Raw genomic sequence first — 24,399 nt, 5'->3', positions numbered from 1 at the left:
ATAGACATCTGCAAAGCTGCTTCACCACTTGTGAAGCGACCCCTCCTGCAGGTGGGGAGCCGGGGGCTTGAATGGGGATCCTTTCAAGAGTCCTTATGTTTCGTACTATATGCACTTAACCGAGTGCACCAACCAGCCCCCAAAACAGAATCTCTTGTTCTTATTCTTGCATAGTAAACTGCCAATTCCTTTTTTCCTCTTCTCTTCATTATTTTATGTTCACCATGAGGTAACTCCCACCTCCCCCCACCCCAAACACATATAACTAATTAGATGGGAAGATGGGAACTTGAGAAAGGACATTTTCTTTGTTATTGGTAATTAGAGTTAATGACTTTGATAACAAGGTAGCTCAGTGTAATAGAAGCTAATGCAGAAAAATTCCTAATAATTTCGCTCAATATGAGACACAATATGAGAATATTTAAATATATGTTTTAAAGATTATTAGGGGAAAACTCACTTCTGGAGCTTGCAGAGCTCAAAAGAACCATAATTTTAGCCTATAAAGTATGTATAAGAGATGTCTTAGAATGAAGTTCCTCCTAGAAGCAGCATCTAGGCATGAAATGTGAAATCAAAGAAGAGGGAAATTTAGCAAAATGATTCACAGTCCAGGGGACCTCTCAGTTCTTACCAGGGAGAGACCAAACGCCCTATTCCCCATCTCAAGGTGGATACACCATGACTCTGGCAGAGGCACTGGGACACTGAGAGTCATCTGTATGCTCATGTACAAAAGGGCTGGTCTGGCAAGAGGGTTTGTCTTTACCTAAGTCAAGTCGGGGTTCACTCTGTTCTCTTAGGTAGAGTCTGTCTCAACACTGGCAGAGGACCCACCTCAAACAAAAAGTTCTAATGTCACTTTCATTATCCACAAAGTGCTGGGGGTTGGGGTGGGTGGTGTTTTTACCAACACAGCAAATCAAGTAACTCAGACAGCAGGTAGTGGTATATAGATAGACACACTGGGTTTTCCTTCCTCAGCTCTTTGTTCTGGACTCTTGCATTTTGGGTTCAAGATAGTGTCCAAATGTGTAAGAGCCTCAAAAGAGGTAGCCCAGTGGGTTCAGTCACACGTACTGGTGTTGTCAGCTCTGGCGTGGTTATGGGGGTGCAGGAGTTGTTCAGTTTCACTCCGCTGCCCAAGTCAAAGTCACAGATTTTCACTGGAGACACCTGAAAAGGAAAACAAAAAGCAAAGTTTACAAATAGAAAAAAAAAACGAAAAGGTATGAGCTGAGTGGTAGCATAGCAGGTTAAGTGCATGTGGTGCAAAGCGCAAGGAATGGCATAAGGATCCCAGTTTGAGCCCCCCATTCCCCACCTGCAGGGGAGTTGCTTCACAGGCGGTGAAGCAGGTATGCAGATGTCTATCTTTCTCTCCTCCTCTCTGTCTTCCCCTCCTCTCTCCATTTGTCTCTGTCCTATCCAACAACAATGACATCAACAACAACAACAATAATAACTACAACAATAAAAAACAACAAGGGCAACGAAGGGAAAAAACAAATATTAAAAAAAAAAAATGAAAAAAATGAAAAGGCTTGGCCACAAATTGGTTACCAACTTGTTCTAGGTTACTTGTATGGAACTTTGTCAGTTTAAGCACTAAAAGTCTTGTATTCCAGGAACTCCCTGAGTCTCAGGCAAACAGGGATGATTAGTTATTCTAAGGTGGCATCGACACAGCACACCAGCACACCAGAGCTGGATGCTGTGCTGACCACAAATAGGATGAATCATTTCTGGAGACAATCAGGAAGGCAACTTGCATGTAAATCTAAAAACAACCTGATAGGTGAAATACAGCAGAGTGAGTGAGTGAAAAATGTTGGTTCTGAGTTGCAGCTCAGTCTGGACAAATTTCTCAACTGCTCTTTTTCTTTCTTTGCATCTCTCCTCTCTCACTCATATTATTTCTTCACTTTCTCCTTTTATTACAAAACATATGATACAAAGCATACCATTGTAACTACTTTAAAGCATACAATTTGATATTAATTACATTCACACCTTTGTTCAAACTTAGTATCCATTAAATAATGTCCCCATTCCCCGCCTCCCTAGTCCCCTTTACATCCAATCTATTTTCTGTTTTTACAATTTTTTCTGTTCCAAATATTTCATGTAAGTAAAATCACATATCTGTCCTTCTGTGTATGTCTTTTCACTTAGGTTCATATATGTATAGCATATATCAGAATTTCATTTTGTTTCATGGCTAAGTGGTGTTCCATTGTGTGCATATGTTACATTTTATTTATCCATTCATCTGCTGATGGACACTTGATTTGTTTATTTGTGAATACTGCAGCAAACACAGATGCTCAAGCTGACCATATATATGTATATATGTATGTATGCTAAGCAGTATGGTAATTTTGTGTTTAACTTTTTGAGAAACTGCCAACCACAACCACCGTGGTGGTTCCACCATTTTATACCCTCACCAGCAATGTACAAGGGTTCTACACCCTTATCAACACTTGTAAATTTTTTTAAAATCATAGCTATCCCAGTAGATATGAAGTAGCATCTGTGTGTATGTGTGTCTGCACATAGGAGTTTAAGATCGTTTCTGTTGTGAGGCTTCACTGCTTTGGGCTGACATTTTTGGGGGTGGGAGGAGAAACACCATAATACCAAAGCTTCCTCCAATGTGGTGGGGGCTGAGATGGAGGACCCTAAGTTGCACACATGACAAAGTGAGCACATTATATACTACTCAGCTATAAAAAATGGTGACTTCACCATTTTCAGTTGATCTTGGATGGACCTTAAAAAAATTCATGTAAAGTGAAATAAGTCAGAAACAGAAGGATGAATATGGGATGATCTCACTCTCAGGCAGAAGTTGAAAACAAGATCAGAAGAGAAAACACAAGTAGAACCTGAACTGGAATTGGCATGTTGCCCCAAAGTAAAAGACTCTGGGGTGGGTGGGAGGGGGAGAATGCAAGTCCAAAAAGGATGACAGAAGACTTAGTTGGGGTTGTATTGTTTTATGGAAAACTGGGAGATGTTATGCATGTACAAACTATTGTAAATACTGCTGAATGTAAAACATTAATTCCTCAATAAATAAATTTAAAAAAAAAGTGGGCACATTATCTAAATGAGTTTTTTTTCTGGTCCTCATTGGTTTTTGTTCATGTCTATACAGTACTAGAGCCTTGTGCATATGCAAAGCCACCACAAAGCGGTGTTTTAGAGAGAGAGGTGCAAGGGAGGGAGAAGCAAGGGAGAATGAGAATGTTCAGGTGCTGTATGCTGTGCTGTGGCTTGAATCCAGGGCCTTGTATATGGTAAGACACACTCTACTGGGTGCGCTATCTCCCGGCTCCTTTCCCTGAGGTTTTGATTGCATCTCCCTACTGTTTAAGAATATTAAGTATCCTTTTATGTGATTACTGATTATACCATCTTTGAGAAATGTTTAAGTCCTTTGTTATTTTTTTCTTTCCATTGTCGTTTTAGAAGTTCTTTATATATTTTCGATGCTATAGTCATACAAGATACATGATTTATATGTGATTTCTCCATTCTTTGGACGATCTTTTTTATTTTTATTTTTTGATACTATCATTTAGTATTGAGTTTTTTAATTTTAGTTTTTCAATTGTAAAAAGTGGCAACAAGCCTGTGCCATGGAGCTCATATGAAACAAAGGACAAGAAAGTACATTGCAGGAGTGGCAAGACTGCTCACCCAGCAGAGTGCACACTTTACCTTGTGCAAGGACCAGGGTTTGAGACCCTAGTACCACACAGAAGCACCAAGCGTGGCACCAGAGGAAGCTTCTTGAACTGGGAAGCAGGGATATTAAATCTCTTCTCTCTTTTCCTCTCTATCTAAAATTAAAGGAGAGAAAGGAAATCTACTAGGAACTGTGGGATCATGCAGGCACAAAGCCCTGGTTAAAAAGAAAGAAAGAAAGTACGTTGCAAACTAGTTAACAATACAATATAATATTTCAAAGCATCTGTGATGTGCTGGGATCAAACTAAATTATCTCAGTTTTAATCTATTCTTTTTTTAAAATTTTTTTTATATTTATTTATTTATTTATTTATTTATTTCCTTTTGTTGTCTTTGTTGCTTTATTGTTGTAGTTATTATTGATGTCATTGTTGGACAGGACAGACAGAAATGGAGAGAGGAGGGGAAGACAGAGAGGGAGAGAGAAAGACAGACACCAGCAGACCTGCTTCACTGCCTGTGAAGTGACTCCCCTGCAGGTGGGGAGCTGGGGGCTTGAACCAGGATCCTTACTCTGGTCCTTGCACTTTGCACCATGTGCGCTTAACCCGCTGCACTACAGCCTGGCTCCCTTAATCTATTCTTTACTACTTCTCAGCTAAGTGATTTTGGGCAAGTTGCTTAATCTATCTGAACTTCAGCTTCCTCACCTATAAAATGAAGATCATAAAAGTATCCATTTCATGAAACTATACACACATTAGTATAATAAAAGTATTCAGCAATGCTAATTACAGTAACCATTACTAATCACAGTGATGACAATAATGATAAATTCTATCACTGATAAATATCACTGATAGAAAGCCACAGGACAGTAAGGATAGAGTGTTAATCCCCACAAGAGTTGTAAATTGCAGGTTGACTCACTGTTTTACTCACACCCATTCCTCATTTATACTTACTACTTAATCCAGACCAAGACATATGTGCACACACACACACACACACACACACACAAAGAAAGAGAGAGAGAGATAGACAGAGAGAGAGAGGGAGAGAGAGCTGTAAATGTGGACCATTAAAACCACCAGAGGCTAACAAGCAAAAAATCTGTCAAACTCATGCATGCATGCTGATGAAATTCAAACATTTCCATTTACTAGCAGAATGAGTAAGGTAAAGTTTAATGTAAGTTGCATTTGTCCAATATCAAGTATAAATGGCTTCTTTTTAATGGGTACCTTTGGAAATGAAATTGAAAAGAGAAACATTTTTCAAGAACCTGTTTCCTAATTACTTCTAGTGTGGACACCGTCTGGCATATGTATTATAATGTAAACATCACTTCTGGGTAGATATTTATTTCATATAAGATTGAGTTGTTTATGACTCACATCAGTTGCTCTAAAGGTAGTGCACTGGACTAGAAAACTTTGTGCAGATTTCATATATGTAATAAGCTTGCAGGCTTAAGTCAATTACACTGATACTAAAGAACAAAGAAGAAATGAAAGGACTAGTCCGACTTCAAATGTGGGAATATTACAGATTAGCCACAACAATCTCACAGGCCCATGATAATCAGTTCAAGTTATAACTGATGTTGAGAGAATTGCTAAGGATTGATACTGAAAGCAAGGGTGGCTTTCTAGAATCAGTGTAAACTGGAACTTAAACCAGGTTCTAAGTACCTTTTCTGGAGATTCACACAATATATTTTCTGGCTTCAGATCACGGTGAGCAATGCCTAAAATGACAGGAGCAAAGAAATAGTTAACATACGCACATAATTATCAAACATTCCACACACAATTAATTTTTTCCAAATGCTGTTGTTCACAGATTAATTCCCAATTATGGTACATTAAAAAAATCAACGAGCTGCAGAAGGCAGAAGTAACCAGAGACACAAACCAAAAGCACAGTTGATTCTGCAAGTTCTTATGAGGCAGAAGCTTTGGAAGTCTGGCAGGGATAAGAAGGACTAAATGAATCCCAGCCAGTCTACCTTTCAGCACTGTAATGACAACCAAGAAAAGGAAAGCTTAGTATGCTAATGCAGAGCAAAGAGCTCTGCAAACGGCAAGTCTTGGAACAGCAAAGCAGAAATAATTAGTGCCTTGTTTAAGAACATCTCAGGGGGCCGAGGTTGCTCTACCTCATTTCTTCTTGTGTGGCCAACTGGAAAAAAAAAAATTCCTTCAGCGAGGCTCCCTGAATGTGCAGAGGATCAAGTGTTAGCTAACAAATCTCCCCAAGTGTGTCTGATTCCCTTCTCATCTGCTCTGTATGCCCAAGACGGCCTTGATGGAAGCACAGCAAGTACTGCTTTGGCCCAAAATGCTGTTTATGAAACTCCTCTCTTGCATTTTCATCAGCTCTCCCAAAGGAGACTGCAGACAGCAGCTTATCCTACGAGGTGTTAATGGCTGAGGACCTGACCAAGAAGAAACTTGAGAGGAAACCACCTTATAAACGAAAAAAGGGACAGAGACCCAACTTAGCTGCATTCCCGTTTGTCCTGCAGAAAGCACAGCACAGAGACAGAAGGGCTGGGAGATCAAGCAAAAACCAAACAGCAACTGCCTGGAAGTAGTAGAAAGCAACACAGGGTATTTGAGTAGCCAGAAAAGTAGTGTCTGCTTTATGAAATCTCCCGAGGATCAACTTCTCAGGCAGCCTCTGGTTCCTGAAGAGGAGACACAGGCTCAGTCTACCAAAGGCACTTCACTAGAGAGGCAAAACCTGAGCTCCAGCAGCTAAGTAACATCATCAGTCACCTAATTGAATGAGAACCCAGAGCAACTCAGCCCAGGCCGCACAAATTGAGTCGGGCTACAGCTCGCCGCACTAAAAGTGAAAGATATTTTCCATTACAGCAAGTGCTCCCACAGAAGGATCACGAGCCACACATGGAGCCTTACTCTCCAAATAGGTGCCGATGGCCCAGTCGTCCCCCAGCCTGAGAACTGAGAACCATGCCGTAATAATGGGCCTGCCTCTGTGAGCACACCAGCTATCGAGCTGCTCTGGTTCATTTCCCAGAGGTTAAGCTGTAGTGTGTCCAGTATTTAAAAGTATGGAACTTGTTTCAGGGCTGACCCATTCTTGCCCAATTCATCTTCCCAGCATGAAGTTATTTAGAAAACAGCCAAGTTCAGCTAGAAATCGTTTTTCATCCCCTCTAACTTCTAGTCACATGGGCAGCTGGCCAGCTAGATGTTAACAAGCACTTCAGAACTCCTAAGACACCACCAACCTGTTCCCTTTAGTGCATTCTTGTAAAAAATTAATAAATAAATAAATAAAAAATAAAACCGCCTTTAGCCCCCTCCAAGGTATGGATCTTGTACAAAGCATGACCCAGTTTTGCAATCTATAGAGGCAGCTCAGGGAGAAGTTGTAAATCTTTGTCAGGCAGGTGTTACCTACATGCATCCCAGCTTTCAGAAACAGAACTACAGCTATTTATCATGCTGTGGAAAATACAGGCACCCCCTTCTAGGAATTTTCACCCATGTGCAAGCAAGGCCCCCACCATGGTTAGGCCCCTACCACGGACACTGTCAGTATTGGACAGATCGTTCCAGTCACTGGAGGAAACATGGTGTAATCATGTGAACCTGAACTTCCTGCTCACATGCCACACCAGCCTGCCCTGTCTGCCTGGTATGGGCTGGGGTACATGAATAGCATGTCTACAAGTGGTCCTGAAAATCCAGCTGCATGGCCAGTATCCACAACAGCTGAAGGAGCAGAGATAATTTACAAATTATTCATTCTATCCCTTCCCTTCCACCACTAAGTATAATACTGTATTTTAAGAAAATTTATATTAGGAATAAAAATGCAGCATCAAGCAACGCAGCAGACCTGGCATAATGACCAACAGAATGTCTCAAACTTTTTAATGCATTCAGACCATAGGCTGAGTTCCTTCAATTTAAGCACTTAAGACTTCAAATTATGGGGAGTCGGGCTGTAGCGCAGCGGGTTAAGCGCAGGTGGCGCAAAGCACAAGGACCGGCATAAGGATCCCGGTTCGAACCCCAGCTCCCCACCTGCAGGGGAGTCGCTTCACAGGCAGTGAAGCAGGTCTGCAGGTGTCTGTTTTTCTCTCCTCCTCTCTATCTTCCCCTCCTCTCTCCATTTCTCTCTGTCCTATGCAACAACGACGACAACAACAATAATAACTACAACAATAAAACAACAAGGGCAACAAAAGGGAATAAATAAATAAAATAAATATTAAAAAAAATTAAAAAAAAAGACTTCAAATTATGGTGAGGTCGTGTATGATATTACAGCAAATCCTAACAATGGGATTTTCAAAGTTAACCCTATTGCCAAATAATTTGATTATAGTAATAACTATCTATTTCCTTCTTTAACCCTAATAAAGCAGAAACCTCACACTTCCTCTATAATGCTTGTATTTCTCCCAGTCCTAGAACCTCTAGGGTGGGGCTCACTTTCCTGCACACTTTTCTCAATTCCTACCAAGTGGTACTGCATCTGCTGATTCCAACCTAATCAGTGCAACCAGTACCACTTCGGCTTGCTTCACTTTGGATGTCAAGGTGTGGAATGCCAACCCTTTAGCCTCATTACTTGGGTGAGACCTTTCCTTTCTCATAGGATTCTCTAATTCCATTTCGGGTGGTCCACTTCCTAACAAAGCCCCAGAACCTAGATATAGACCAGGTCCCATGAGATAGGGCACATATGCACATGTATCTATAAATTAGGGCAAAATATATACCTGAAAGCAAAAGTGCACAATAGTTTGCAGTGAGTCAATAAATGAAGCAAGCAGGAGAAAGACCTAAAAAGACACCATAAAGTTCCTAATGAAATAGTTTCTACTTAGACCTAGATACCCTCCTCACCTACTTCCTATTACACTTCCCTCAGTTACTCCAAAGCTAACCTTATCAAAGTAAGGACTACAAAAGCTGAATAAGGGCAAGAGACTGGCATACTTTAATGATGACTCTTTAGTCACTATCAGGCCACCCCATCAGCTGGGGCCCTAGTCTGGAAGTCCTGGGATTCCCACACAGACATGATGGGCCTAGACCTCAAATAGATCCCTCTCACCACTGTCACTGGTCATCTTCATCTGGAACAACATAATGGACCCCTTTGTGGCCCCCCCATAGGACCCTGCCCTCAATGTGGATCAACAATGGTAGAGAATGTTCCATCCTCCAAAGTGAGGTTGGATAACATACTCTACCTACCACTTGAGGAAGAAGGGTCCTGAAATTGATGCAATTTGGATCATTCCTACTCATGACCACAGAATGTGAGCTCAGACCTACAGGGATGCAGAGGTTACAAAGGCTCCTATGTTGAATATGGGCACCAGATCAAATTGATGAGTTTACAGTCAACAACATTTATACATTTTTTCCCATATTTGGGAGCTACTCTCTCCCCTGATCCAGCTTTCTAGTCCTTTTTCCAGTCATGACATCATCTGCCCAGACAATAACTTGGGTCCACCTGCATATCAGATTTCAGGTTCAGGCAAAAACTAGCAAAGTCATGGGCCCTTTGGGATATACCTAAAATAGACCTACTAGCAATTTCCAAAACGGAGACCCCAAATCTTCATCTGCAATATTCTTGGCTTTATGTTCATGATTAGTCAACAATTTGGTTGGCTTTACATGTTAACTCTTTCTTCAGCCACCAGGTCCCAGACACTACCATGATGCCAACCTGACTTCCCTGGGCAGACAACCCCACCAATGTGTCCTGGAACCCTGCTTCCCCAGAGCTCTTCCCCACTAGGGAAAGAGAGAGACAGGCTGGGAGTATGGACTGACCTGCCAATGCCCATGTTCAGCAGGGAAGCAATTACAGAAGCCAGACCTTCCACCTTCTGTACCCCATACTGACCCTGGGTCCATACTCCCAGAGGGTTAAAGAATAGGTAAGTTATGAGGGGAGGGGTTAGGATATGGAGTTCTGGTGGTGGAAACTGTGTGGACCCTCTTAGCCTATGGTCTTGTCAGTGTTTCGATTTTATAAATAAAAATTAAAAAAACAACGTTTTCTGGTAGTCTGGGAGGCAGTATAGTGGTTATAGTGCTGGACTTACAAGCATGACATCCTGAATTCATTTCCAGCACTGCATGTGCCAGAGTAATCTTCTGGTTCTTTCTCTTCTTGCTCTATCACTAATAAATAATATTTTTTTAAAAATGTCTTCTCCCCACCTGTAGGGGGGAATCTTCACAAGTGATAAAACAGGGCTTTAGGTGTCTCTCTCTCTCTCCATCTTCCCTCTCAACTTCTACCTCTATCCAAAGTAAATCAATAAAAAATACTTTTTTAAAAAATGTTTTCTGCTGAATGGGGATGAGGGTAGTGGAAATAATTTTACTGAAGAGCTACAATATTCTAGGCACTATGTGCCCAACTATACTACACAATAAAAATATGCAAAAGCCACACAATGATGATCAATGAATCAGTATGTGAACAGCTTAGAATAATGCCTAGCACATTCACAAGGGCTATATAACTGTTAATTACTGTTGATGATACTAATATCACCTCTTAATTTTGACCATAACTCTATGGGGTAGGTATTATTACTGAGAGAGCACATAGCTGGTAATAGGTGATGCCAGGTGGCTGGAGAGATATCATAGTGGTTATGCAAAAGACTTTTGTGCCTGAAGTTTGATCCTTGGCACCACTATAAGCTACAGTTGAACAGTGCTCTGGTTAAAAACAAAACAAAACAAACAATGAAACAAAAAAACACTGATGCCAGGGCTTGGAAGTGGGGTATCTCCTGGTACCAGAGCACAGGATTTGCATGTCTAAAGTTCCAGAGGCTCCATGGGTTTGACTCCAGGTACCACTAGAGCTATGCTATAGTCTATCTTTCTGTTTCTCTCACTCCTCTCTCATAAGTAGGTCAATATACCTAAAAAAAAAAAAAAGATAAAGTCAAAATTCATTTTTCCATGTAATTATTATTGGGCAAATTAAAAAAAAACCTAATAATCAATCTTTCTCCCTTTCTTTCTTTCTTTCTTTCTTTCTTTCTTTTCTTTCTTTCTTTCTTTCTTTCTTTCTTTTTTAACCAGAGCATTGTTCAGCTTTGGCTTATGGTAGTGCAGGGGATTGAACCTAGAACTTTGCAGCCTAAGGCATGAAACTCTCTTTGCATAACCATTATACTATCCCTACCCCCAATAATCAAACATTTTTATGGAAACACAAAGATAATTTACAAAAATATTTGCTGCAAAAGTTCTTTAAAAGTGTATCCTAGATAAGTGACTTTAAGTTGAAATATAATTCAAATAATCGTAACTACTATTTACCATCATGATGTTCAACAGATATTTCAGATTTACCATGTTAATAGAAAAATATATTTGCCATGTGTGCTACCTATGTTCACGTCTGGCCTCTACTGTATTGAAGGAAGCTTCAATGCTGTGGTCTCTTTCATCCTCTCTCTCTCTCTACCTCTTTCTATCTTAAAAAAGGCAGACATATACACACACTCACGTTCAACATGAAATGTATTCCTTTCCCCCCTGCTTTCTCCTGTAGTCCTATCCTGCTTAGCAGTTCTCCGTCTACCCACCATCTATACCAGAAACCTAGAAACCTGTCTCCTCACACTCACAGGTAACTCACCTGCTATGCCAGTCCTTGGCTTAGTCCTCTGCCTGGCCTGGCCTGCTCCCATGGTCCTCGGAGGCTGGCCAGTCAAATTCACCCAGCAAGGCAAAGGCTTGGCTCACCTTTGGTGTGCAGGAAGTCAAGGGCAGTGGCAACATCCCGCACTACTCGGCTGGCTTCTCGCTCATTGAAGTGCTTCCGCTTCTGGATGTGGGCCAGGATGGAGCCTGGAAAGCAGGACAGCACTGCTGGTAAGTATAACTGCTCAGAAGACAGATGTTCACAAGTTTGGGACTGGGGAATATAGCTTGTTAATCATTAAATGTCCAAACTGGGAAATGTTATGCATGTACAAACTATTGCACAGAGGAGTTACCAAAACAAAACTGAACTAAACAGAACTGGTTTAAACTCATCTATGGCAAGCAAGGAGAACTATTCAAATAATCAAAACTGTTAATGGGACAGATTTAACTTCTGAAATCAAAAAGAACTAATAGTGAATCCATATATGTAGAATTTTTCTTCCTTGTGTGTAATCTCAGGTCCAAACAATAACAACTGAAATGCTACACCCACACTGTGTAGGTAAAAAGCTAAAAGAAAAAAAAAAGGTGGGGGGGGAAAGTCAGCTTCTCCCCATAACTTTCCTTTATTGTTGATATTGTTATTATTTGGTTAGCAATGGCTAACATTTAGTTACTATGTGGCAAGCATATGTATTACTACTTAAACAGATTAATATTACTACAACTGTACAAAGTACAGAATATAGTTGTGCCCATTTTATCGATAGGGAACCTGAAGTCAAGAATATTTAGGCAATTTGTTCAAGATTACGCCCCAGTAGGTTGTGGAATCAGGACTTAAGTCCAATTAAGTTTGGCCTCAGAGTCTGTATAAACATCCTTTCAGCAGGACATGTGCTCTGACTACTGTGTTGATGGACTGCCCTGAGTCAATGACATTCCCTTTGCCCACTGGGCCTGGGTTCAACAGGTCTGTACTCTAAGCTATGTTGTTATAGATGACCCCAGTTGCAGCAAGGTTTTCAGATATGTAACTCACACTCCTAGTATTGTTGGGAGTGATAGGGAAAACACAGACATGGACTGAATGCTTGGCTCTATGTGGTCTGTGCTCCCTACTAGAAACCAATGTTTCTGGGCTGGAGATGCCATCTCTGTGTTTTAAAAATGGGACATATTTGCTTATTACCTTTGAGTTTTGGCATGGGAAGGGGATGAAAGATCTTTTACTACCAGGTTAAACAACCCAAGGATTCCAGCACATTAGGAAACATTCTGTGAAAACCAGTTCCTGGCTAGTTCTCAGGCTTGCTCTATTCTAGTGAGTCTCATTTCCAAATCTGTTAAAAGGGAAGGCAGAGAATAACATTATACATATTTCTGAGATAGTCTCATAGCATATCCAAGTGTTTAAATAATATGAAAGCTGGTGTCCCTGTGCTTCTAGTGCCTACTGGGCATTTTGTGAGGCATTTCACATGAAGTAACTTTTTTTTAATATCAATTATCTTATTTAATCCTCTCATAGATCCAAGGAGGTAGGACTATCATTATTCCTATTTTAAAATACTATTTGCAAAGGTCATGTAGCTTGCCTAATGTTACAGAGCCAGAATTAGACTAAACTTAGTTCTGTCACTTTTTAAAGTATGCTCCCTTAACCACCAAGCCCCTGTGTAGTTCTTTACCCAGTAGCAGGCAGCTTCCTCAACCTTCACCTTGCAAGCATGTCCTCATGAGCAATGGGGAAGGGAAGGGTTCCTCTTTTCTTCTACATCAGAAACAAAGCTTCAGCATTCATTCCAATGATTGTGTGTGGGGGGGTGATGGTGAAAAATGGTATCTTCCCATTGAAGCATGGCCCATTCTCAGGGTCTTTATCCTGGGTCTGTGTTCTAAACAATGGAACCCTTCTCTCTTTTGGTGAGCTTTTCTAGATTTTTAGAATGTATGCAAGAGCTACCACTCCATAATTATTTTAGTTAACTAGTGAATGTTTAAAAACAATGGTTAATAAAGCAATGACTAAGTGTATCTATATGTGAGCCTTATTATAATGAGAAGGCATTTACAGAATGCCTACACAGGTGACATTCTAAGCTCTGCAAAATACTAATTATCATCCCTCCTTCCAGCCTCCCTTCTCCCAAATCAAGGGCAGTTTTAAGTCCTTCATCCTTTTTATTAGCTTGACTCCTTATAGAAGTCTCTGGGATTCATGATGGATGATCACCACCTTAGGTCTTAATCAGAAGTCCAAACACATACTCAACAGTAAGTACCTCCTTGCAATTTCTCAAAGACCAAGTAAAACCTTGTGTCATCTTCGAAGAATTCAATCAGCTCCAAAATGTTCCTTAAATTAAAAAAAAAGGAGGATAAGAGAGAGAATGGTATTATATATCAAGTTCACTTACAAATATTCAATGAAAAAATATATAGAACACTCTGTAACAGAGCAGAAATCGACTTTGAAATCAGAATGCTTATTAAAGACCCATGTTTTAGAAGTAGCCAGTGGTGTTAGCAAGATTCAGGTCACCTTATCTTTCCATAATGTTTAGTCTCTGGTGTTTTCACCAAGTCTGTGCTGTCAACCCCCAACCCTAAAACCCACTAGGTAGAGTTATAAAAAAGTCCCGGTCACATTAAACTGAATAAAATCTGCAGCCGACTGGAAGCAATTGCGCCTAATAACACTGAATAGTAGGTGTGTGTCCTGGAGGCAAGCAGCAAATAATTACTTGCCCTCCCTCTTGCCCATAAATCATGGGGCAGTATTTACATTGCCTGGAGAAAATGGAAACATCTGTCAAATAGACTTGGGGCCTAACGTGGGCACTGCTAGACCCTAACTGCTAAGCGCTGCTTAATGAAACGGCCATGTTCCTGGCCACCATAGCACTTGTGGCCTTCCCCGGTGAGCACTCTCTGTCTGCCGGAGCATTACTGTGCTCTGCCAACAAGGTCGTCTTGTAACTCAACAGGGAAGCCACCAGCCTGGATATTGGAGGTGTTGGGGGCTTTTTTTCTGTTAAAGAATGAAATAAACCAAGCAGAGTCTCTAATGCTGAACTCAGAAGCCGCAGGGCTGAAAATAAAAATCTGTCCCTCATAAAAAATATGCTGACCACTTTGGGAGACACCAGGCTTTTACTAGTGTGAAGGCGTCCAAATAGGATGGCCAAAATGGCCTAATTTGAAGGAAGGTTGTAGAGGCAGTGCCTGGAGTTAAATCAACAGCAGCCCCCATCCTCCAAGCTTAATGACAAAGCCATCAATACTGGGCAGGGCTGCAGGCTCCCTGCTGACCCTGCATGGAGAGAGAGGGAGAAGCAGTCCTAGAGGTGACCCTGATTTAAAGCCACACTGGGAGAGTCACTCATTTGGAGCTGGTAGTGAGCAAACTATAATTGGACAAAGGATTACCTTGGCCCAGTTATTAAGCAAATGGTTGTCAGCAAGGTTTTTGGACCCTTAGTGGTAACTTTACATATGTGAATATGCTAGGAACAGAAAACAAGCATCAAAAAATTTTTTAACTTTAAAAAATAAATTATTATCTTTATTTATTTATTGGATAAAGATAGCAGAAATCAAGAGGAAGGGGTAAATAGAAAGGAAGAGAGACAGAGAGACACCTTCAGCACTGCTTCACTACTTATGAAGTTTTCTTCTTGCAGGTGGGGATGGGGACTTGAACCTGGGTCACTGTGCATTGTAATATGTGCCCTCAACCAGGTTGACCACCACCATCTAGCCTTGCACCAAATGTTTTTTTATCTTTATTTATTTATTGGATAGAGACAGGTAGAAATCAAGAAGGAACGAGGTGATAGAGAGGGAGAGAGACAGAGAGACACCTGCAGCCCTGCTTCACCACTTGTGAAGCTTTCCCCCCGCAGGTGGGGACCAGGGGATCGAACCTGGGTCCTTGTGCACTGTAACATGTGCGCTCAACCAGGTGTGCCACCACGCAGCCCCCCATCAAATGTTTTTAATAGCTCTCATTGTACTATCCCATTAGTTAAAGTACTGTCCAAAAGATTTCTATCAAACAACACTCAGTCACTTTCACTTCCACTAGCTTTGGGAAGAAACAAAACTCCATTTTCCACCCAAACAGTCGATGATTCAGATTACTCACTCTTCTAACTTGTCTGAATTGATTATAGTTACGGTATTCCAACTTAAAAAGGAATTTATTTTCTGCTTTTACTTCTCCTCTCAATTTCTGTTTCTTTTTGGTTAATGCCAGAGCTTTACCACTCTGAGCAAATAGAAAGACAGAGAGAGAGAGAGACTACAGCACTTGAGGCTTCCTCCCAGGGTCATGGAGGCTGGGGCTTGAACCTGAATGGTGTGTGTGGCAAAGCAGGCACCCTCCCAGATAAGCTAGCTCACTGAGTCCTTTCTCTCTCTTCCTCTCTCTCTCTCTCAAAACACTGAAAGATGGAAGGAGTTATATGCAGTGTTAGGGAAAGGAGTGAGAGCTAGATGTTGGGGTCAAGAGATGGCTAGAAGTTGCAGACAGGGAACTAGCTCAGCTGATAGAGCACAAGGCTTGCTTGCCTGAGGCTCCCTATTTGATAACTGTAATGCATGTATCAGAATGATGCTCTGTCTTTTCTCTCTCTCTCCCTCTCTCTCTCTGGTGAAATTCTCTGTATCTTATATGAAATAAAGAAATCTTTTTTAAAGTAACTTCAGGGCTAAGTGGTGGGTGAAACAGTTGATTGCATACATTACCATGTTTGAGGACCTAGGCTCAAATTCATGAATGGTGGATCAATGCTGCAAGTCTCTCTCTCTCCCTCCCTCCCTCCCTCCCTCCCTCCCTCCTCCCCTCTCTCTCCTTCTCTATCTCTCTCTGTCTCTCACCATCTATCAAAAAGAAAGAAAAGGGAGAAAATGACCATCAGAAGTGCTGGAGTTGTGAAGGCACCAAACCAAACAAGTAACAAGATGACTCCTTTTCTGTAGCCAAACACCCATCCAGAGAAGCATCAAATGAACTAACACTATACTCACTTGTTTCCTTGACACTGATAGAGCGTCTCTACTTCCCGAAATACCCTATTCCGACTATGTCCTGCTTGTTTTTCGATGATCTGTGGGAAGAATAGAATCTGTCAGCTACAACCATCTGACTTCAAAAAACACAACACAGTGGTCTGGGAGGTGGTGCAGTAGATAAAAAACACAACACAACACAACACAACAATAAAACACCTTCATGGGAACCTTCTGGGAGAACACAGGCTAAATTCAGCCCCAATCAGTTTCAAGCACATATCTGAAGCAGGAGCTATGTGGCACAAGTGCTGTGGCCCATTCAGCAAAGCAATATGGCTCAAGGGCTTTCTAGTTGAGTTAGGCTTGTTTGACAATTTCCAAACACAATGCTGTGGAAGAAAGAGGAAGCATCTGAGGTTGCTGCCCCAGTTACCCAGGGGAGACTGAAACAGCAAGATGAGTTGTACCCACTTTCTATCTTGAAGACATCTCTTTTGGCCTTCATGGTAAGAATTTTCACGTTCCCCTGAAGGATCTAGTTTTGAAGGAAGATCAAGGAGAATGAAGGACAGGAAAGGAACGAAAGCTCCAAAGTCTAATCTTACATGCCAACTCTGGTTCTGAGAATTTACCCTTTGACAGTCACTGTTTTACATACATAATATCTAATAAGCAAAGTCCAAAAATATAGGGAGAGAAAGAGAGTAGAGACATTTTATCCACAGCTCTGATAAATAATAGGGCTAGAGTTTAAACCCAGAGCAACCTCCAGTTCCTTTTTTAAAAAAAGAAAAGAAAAAGAAAGAAACTTATTTTTATTGGTTATTTAGCAGTGTCTTTACAAAATAATGAGATTGTAGGAATATTTTCATATTCACACGTGATGTGTCATAATCTTTCTCCTAGCGTTTGCCCTTCTTCCGTAGCCAGTCAACAGCGTCAGGTTGAGCCTGATGTAAAGTTTCCAGACCTCCTTTGAATCTGGAGAGGTGGCAGTCGTTGACTATGTGGGTCATAGTCTGTCTGTAGCCGCAGGGGCAGTTCGGGTCGTCTCTGGCTCCCCAGCGATGGAACATAGCAGCGCACCGGCCATGGCCTGTTCGATAGCGATTGAGGAGGGCCCAATCATAACGTGCTAGGTCAAAGCCGGGTTGACGCTTACAGGGGTCTGTGATGAGGTGTTTGTTCTTTACCTCAGCTGACTGCTAACTCTGTTTCCAAGAGTCTGGAACAGAGAAGTTCAGTGTGGGCGTAGGGGACCAGATTGGGTGACGAGAAGTCAAGCGTTGGACAGGGTGGGCGAAGATATTCGCGTATATTGGCAGGTTCGGTCAAGCGTAGACGTGGGAAATGAATTTAGATGATGCCGCATCGACGAATATCTGGCGGGGCGATGTTGCTAAGAACTGGCAGCCATGGAACCGGGGTGGAAGGGATGGTTCCAGAAATGATCCTCATGGAGGAATATAATTTGGAATCGACCAAGTGGACATGGGGGCTACGGAACCATACTGGGGCACAGTATTCTGCAGTGGAATAGCATAATGCCAGAGATGATGATCGTAGTGTGGAAGCGCTCGCGCCCCATGAGGAGCTGGCCAGTCTAGCAATGATGTTATTCCTTGCGCCCACCTTTGCTGCAGTTTTTATGAGATGTTTGTGAAATGACAGAGTGCGATCGAGAGTAACGCCAAGATAAACTGGCTAGGCTTCATGCCGGATTCTCGTATCGCCAAGCTGCACATTATTATTTGTCATAATAATACCCTTCAGCAAAACTCTGTGCCAAAGTTCCTGACCCACACACAAAGAAAAAAAAATGTTTTTGATTCAGGTAATTTAAGAAAGAAAATACTCATATATCAATCTTTAGTATTCTGCCTTCCTTTATAAAATTTGAGCAACTTGGATCTAGGGAGATAGCATAATGGTTTATGCAAAAGACTCTCATGCCCAAGGCTCCAAGGCCCCAGGTTCAATCCCCAGCACCACCATAAGCCAGAGCTGAATAGTGTTCTGGTCTATCTCTGTGTCTCTCTGTCTCTGCCTCTCTCATTCATTAAAATACATAATAAAAATATATTTTTTAATTGATCATCTTTTCTCCACTCACTTATCATTAGAGAAATACAAATTAAGATGACAATGAGATACCATCTCATTCCTGAGAGAATGGCCTACATCAACCAAAGTGCTTATTATTCTATACCTGCTTATGTCTTCTATAGCTTCTCCCAGAGAAACTAGACTTTGTCTCTTCTATGATGCTGTGGGCCGTGCCCCCTCCTCACCTACACATGGAAATGCTTTGCAAGTACTAACTGTAGGAAAATGTCATCTAACAGATGATCAGGTGGCTTGTGCAGCAGGGACTAACTGACTGAATATGTCTGTGGATCCACCCAAAGTCTCACATCATTGCAAACAGAGTCTGTGGGCAAGTGGTCTGCAGACCTGGGCCGTGCCTTACAGTTCCTTACACGTGCAGAGTGGGAAGCCCAGATAACAACCTGTTCTTTCATTCTGAGACTGCTGTAAGGAACACTATTCCTCTCCAATGTGGAGGAGCACAAATGTCCATGGACAAGTGTCATTTTCTAAATAAGTCTACATCTTGGAGAATCATTATGGAACCATTTTCAGAGCAGAGGTGCACTGCTGGGTACAGAAATTATTCAGCTTGTTCATTTACAAAACATTTTAGATCAAAGTCAGGGGAAAACCATTGCTCCCTCCCCATTTTTTTTTAAATGCAGCATCAAGGATCAAGTCCAGGGCCTCACACATTCCAACAGTGATCTCTGAGTCCCCTCCCCAACCCAATTTCTATTTACTTATTTTTCATGATCAAGAGAAAGCTCTACTGCCCACAGAATTCCACTGATTTGTCTTTGTTGCTTTGTGGTGATGGGGATTGAATGCAGGGCCTCACCCATGCATGGTACAAGGAAGAGCTTCATAGCAGGCAAACTAGTCAGCAATGAGATGAGGAACATGGACAACCACTTGAGGAAGAGAAAATTCAGGGTAAGAGTCCACACTAGCTCTGAGACTGGGATTCATCAGCTGGATGACTGTAGTGAAAGTCCTAGTAAAATCAAGTATGAGGGAGTGGGGCTGGGGGGGGGTGCTGGTGAAATAGTCCACTTGAATAGTGCACTGCTTTGGCTTGTGTGTGACCCAGGTTCAAGCCTGGTCCCTACTGCATTGAAGGAAGCTTTAGTGCTGTGATCTCTTTAATTCTCTTTCTGTCTTATCTCTCTGTCTCTAATTAAAAAATGAATAAAAACAAAAAGCAAGCAAACAAATAAAAACAAATGAGTAAAACCAAGTGCTGGGGAGTCATGCCTGAGAGATGTATTCCATCTCTAGTTTTCAAAGCATGGGAGAAACATGGGAAGAACTTTCAAAACAAAAGAACTGCCACATTCAGAAGTAGTAACAGGTGCAAGTGTGACTTGGAAAGGAAGAAAGACAGGACCACACAAAAAATGGACAAATATATACAAATACAGACAGATAGTTGTAAGACTAATAGTTAACCCATATCTCCAATCTTGGGGTAACTGCTGTAGCTTCCAAAATAATCTCGTGTGGAATTATACCCTTATTATTTTATAATTTTGTAAATCAATATTAAATCACTAATTAAATTAAAAAATAAACGCCAATGTTGCCCAAAGATGCCAGGGAACACAGAAGAAAGAGATGGGGTACTTTCTTTTCATTGCCACCAGGGTTATCCCCAAGACTCAGGGTCTGCATAATGAACTTAGCATTCCTGGTGAATGTATCTCTCTCTCTCTGTCTCTCTCTGTCCTGGATAAATACAAAGAAATTGAGAGGAAAGAAGGCTAGAGAGTGAGAGAGAAAGACACCTGTAGCACTGCTTCACTACTGATGAAGTTTCTCCCCTATAGGTAGGGACTGGAGGCTTGAACCTGGGACCTTTTGCATGGTTAAGTGTACACTCTACCAGGTAGACCACTACTCAGCTCCAAAAGGGTCAGGTTTGCCCACTTGTAACCTGACCTTGAGGAAGCAGGTCTGTCATCCATAAATGCATTCAATAATAAAAATTGTTGTTTTATACAGCATTAGTGAATAAACCTGTGACCTCACAAATGTACAGTACATTACCCAATTTTTTCCCTTATTTGGGGGGTAAGGGGAGGAGGGAGGGAGAAACAGGAGAGATAACACAGTGTTATTCCACCATCCATGAAGCTCTCCTGGCATCATCCATAGTGCTTCTAAGTGGTACCAAGGCTTAAACTTAGGGTATCACACACAGAAAGGTGTGTACTACCAGTTGAGCTATCACCCTGCCCCCCAAATCTTTAAAATCAGTTTATATCTGTAGTTTTACTTTATTATGGGGGTTCCCCACTTGCAGGGGAGTCACAAGTGGTGAACCAGGTCTGCAGATGTCTATCTTTCTCTCCCCCACTGTCTTCCCCTCCTCTCTCCACCCTATCCAACAATGATGACAACAGTAATAAATACAACAATAAAACAACAAGGGCAACAAAAGGAAATAAATAAATAAATATTTGGCATATTGAAGTAAAAGACTCTGGAGTAGGGGTGGGGGGAGAATATAGGTCCAAGAAGGATGACAGAGGACCTAGTGGGGATTGTATTGTTATAGGGAAAACTGAGAAATGCTATGCATGTACAAACTATTGTACTTACTGTTGAATGTAAAACATTAATTCCCCAATAAAGAAATTTAAAAAAATAAATAAAATAAATAAATATTTAAAATATTTGAAACAAAGTACTTATAATGAATACTGATCTGTTTATGAAAAGAAAAGAAAATAGTGGGGGCTGGGAGGTGGTGCACCTGGCTAAGTGCACATCACAATGCACAAGGATCCAAGCTAGAGCACCCCTCCCCCACCTGTAAGGGGAAGCTTCATGAGTGGTGCACCAACTACTATAGGTGTCTCTCTGGTTCTCTCTGTATATTCACCTCTCCTCTCAATTCCCCTCTATCCTATCAAATAATTTGTTTTTTAAAAGAGAAAAATGGCTGCAATGGATTTGTCATGCCAGCACCAAGCCCCAGCAATAGTCCTAGCGGCAATAAAAAGAAAAGGGAAGAAAAGAGAAGAAAAACAGCTGTTTTCTTTTAACCATATAAAACCAGTGTATTACAGAATGTAGAGTTTATGCAGTTTGGAACAAGCTGGGACTGGCTGTTGGAAAGTAAGGCCTGGCATCCAAATGAGATACTCACTTTGACAGCATATTCTTTGCCATTCTGCAGACTTATGGCGCCTTGGACTTTGGCATAGGCTCCTTCTCCAAGCAATTCAGAAGTCAATTTGTACATATCTAGAAGTGAAATGAATGGGGAGTAAAATGAATCACCCTTCAAAAACTAAGGAAGGAGGCATAATGGTTATGCAATAGGCTCCAAGACTCCAAGTTCAACCCCTAACATAAGCCAGAGCAGAGCAGTACTCTTGTTAAATGATGGGATGATAGTGATGACGAAGATGATAATGATGTCTGTTGTTTGGGGACTGGGGGGTGGCATACCTAGTTTAGTGCACACATTATAGTACATACAGACCTACCTACATGGAAGAAGCGGTGAATGAGGTCTGCAGGCATCTCTCTTTCTTTCTCCATCTCTATCTTTCCCTCCCCTCTCAATTTCTCTCTGTCGTATCAAATCAAAAAAAGGGGGGGGGGGTGGCCAATAGGAGTGGTGGATTTGTTATGCAGGCACCAGCCTCTAGCAATATAATCCTAGTAGCAAAATGAAAAAAAGAATTTGTCATCTAGCTTTCTGCATCTGGCAAATAGGCACATGACTCTACTGCACTCATTCATAAGACCATTAGCTCTCTTAGCTCCTTTAGGACTCAACCTTTTAACAACTGGACCACATGGAAAGCACTCTGTTCCTCATTTTAGAGATGAAGATAGTGAAAGGCTTTCAATTCAGCATATACCTTGTGAGTAACCTATCATGTACCAGACAGCATGACAGGGACAAAGTGAGGAATGAAATAAAGCCCCTATTGAGGCTTAAGTCCAGGGGGGAAAACAGACACATATATATGTGACCCCAGGCTAAACCAGGCAGTGGTAAGCATTGCTATAGAGGGACAGACAGTTAAAAAAAAAAAAAAAGTAGGTGATCGGAGATGTCAGAACTACTCAGGGAATCTGAAGAATCCTCTGAGAAAGGCTGTGATTGGAATGCATATGATTCACTCATTTGCTGAGCGCTCTACAATGTGCCAAGCTCTGTGCTAGGCAGCAGTGACACAAAAGGGAAATCATGTGTTGTGTTTCATACCGCACATGGTGGAAAGCACTGGAGGTTTTTGAGAAGACTCCAGATGTCAACTACAGAAAACAGGAGACTTACGTAGAATATAAACGGATGCCTTGAGGTTTTTAGGCGAATGAGTTAGAGTGGTTTTAACAGAGTATCAGGCCTGGGTTGCAGTATCATTTAGGTGACCCGCCCACGCTCACAAATTGCACAAGCTCCTGGAGCCCTTCCAAAGGAAGCCATAACTTCATCGGGCCTCTGCTGAGCTGACCACCTGCTCTTGTGACCTCCATTCTTCAGAATTTTCCTCTAAAGGTAGCCTAGTATTTAATCCACATACTTAGCAAATACTTTTTTAACCACCAGATTAGATTTTATCACTATTAGTCACAGGAAGCCCTATTATTGCACAAGCTTATCCTTGAATAACAGGAAACACTCGTGTTCATTGAAAGAGCAAGATCTGTCAATTTGGAAACTATTCTGAAAATCTTTTTCCACACTACACACTCACACACACAATTTGAGATAAGGACAGATAAGGGGCCGGGTAGTAGCACACCTGACTGAGTGAGTGCACATGTCCCAATGCACAAGGACCTGGGTTTGAGCCACCCCCCACCCCGGTCCCCACTTGCAGGGGGAAAGCTTTGCGAGTGGTGAAGTTGTGCTGCAGGTGTCTCTCTGTCAAATACCTCCTTCTCTCTTGATTTCTGGTAGTCTCTATCCCATAAAAAGTAAATAAAGATAATAAAATTGTTTTAAAAAAAAGAGATAAAGACAGATAAGATGCTGCATAAGTATTTTCTTGGTTCTGTGTCATAGTTTAATCTTGCAACATATAAAATTTGCATACAGAAATGTACTACTTTAAGTACATTTAATAAACTTTAAGTTTTATTATGTTTTAATTAATTAATTGATTATTTTGCAAAGCCAGGGCTGCACTCATGCATAATTTCACCACTCCTGGGCTGACTACTACTACTTCTCCTCCTTCTTCTCATTCTCCTTTTTATTTTTATTTATTACTTTTTCTAGAGCACTGCTCATCTCTGGCTTATGGTCGTGCTATGGATTGAACCTGGGAGTTTTGGTATTTCAGGCATGAAAGTCTTTTGCATAATTATTATGCTATTTCCCTAGCTCTCTTTCTTTTTGTTTAAGATATATATATATATATAGAGAGAGAGAGAGAGAGCAGGAAAGATACCACAGTACAAGAGCTCCTCCTGGTATTATGGCAGCTCCCAAGTGGTATCAGGGTTTGAACCTGGGGTGAGAGCATGGCAAAACAGGGACCCTGGGGCTGGGTGGTGGCGCACCTGGTTGAGTGCCCATGTTACAATGCACAAGGATCCAGGTTCGAGTCCCCAGTCCCCACTTGTAGGGGGAAAGCTTCACGAGTGGTGAAGCAGTGCTGCATGTGTCTCTCTGTCTCTCTTCCTCTCTATCCCCCCTTCCCTCTTGATTTCTGGCTGTCTCTATCCAGTAAATAAATAAAGATAATTAAAAAAAAACAGGAACCCTATCCAAAGAGCTATCTCCTGGCCCATGTTAAGCATTTTACATGACACGCTTCCAAATGGACACTTTGGTATTATCTTTTTACACATCTTAAGATAGGCTGGTGGTCTGGAAGTCTACTATTCCTGGCTTTTAAAGGGCTTGTTATTTGAGGGGGCCATGTCATTC

At 41.5% G+C, this 24,399-nt stretch overlaps 1 protein-coding gene across 9 annotated transcripts in view; it reads right to left on the bottom strand.

The window, feature by feature from the left end:
• The window catches only part of MKNK1 (MAPK interacting serine/threonine kinase 1), a 56,088-nt gene that overhangs the window by 7,231 nt on the left and 24,458 nt on the right, over window positions 1-24,399 (bottom strand). For all 9 annotated transcript variants that reach the window (XM_060205984.1, XM_060205992.1, XM_060205991.1 and 6 more), the window contains 6 exons: window positions 21,652-21,749; window positions 16,422-16,501; window positions 13,673-13,746; window positions 11,484-11,588; window positions 5,397-5,452; window positions 1,084-1,179 (listed from right to left, as the gene is read on the bottom strand). In XM_060205984.1, the coding sequence (XP_060061967.1) occupies window positions 1,084-1,179; window positions 5,397-5,452; window positions 11,484-11,588; window positions 13,673-13,746; window positions 16,422-16,501; window positions 21,652-21,749 (509 nt within the window). The remainder of the gene's footprint in view (window positions 1-1,083; window positions 1,180-5,396; window positions 5,453-11,483; window positions 11,589-13,672; window positions 13,747-16,421; window positions 16,502-21,651; window positions 21,750-24,399) is intronic.

Source organism: Erinaceus europaeus, chromosome 13, assembly GCF_950295315.1.
Source record: "Erinaceus europaeus chromosome 13, mEriEur2.1, whole genome shotgun sequence".
In the NCBI taxonomy this organism is placed as follows: domain Eukaryota; kingdom Metazoa; phylum Chordata; class Mammalia; order Eulipotyphla; family Erinaceidae; genus Erinaceus; species Erinaceus europaeus.
The sequence above is the reverse complement of the archived record's forward strand: the minus strand, read 5'-3'. Positions and strand labels throughout refer to the sequence as shown.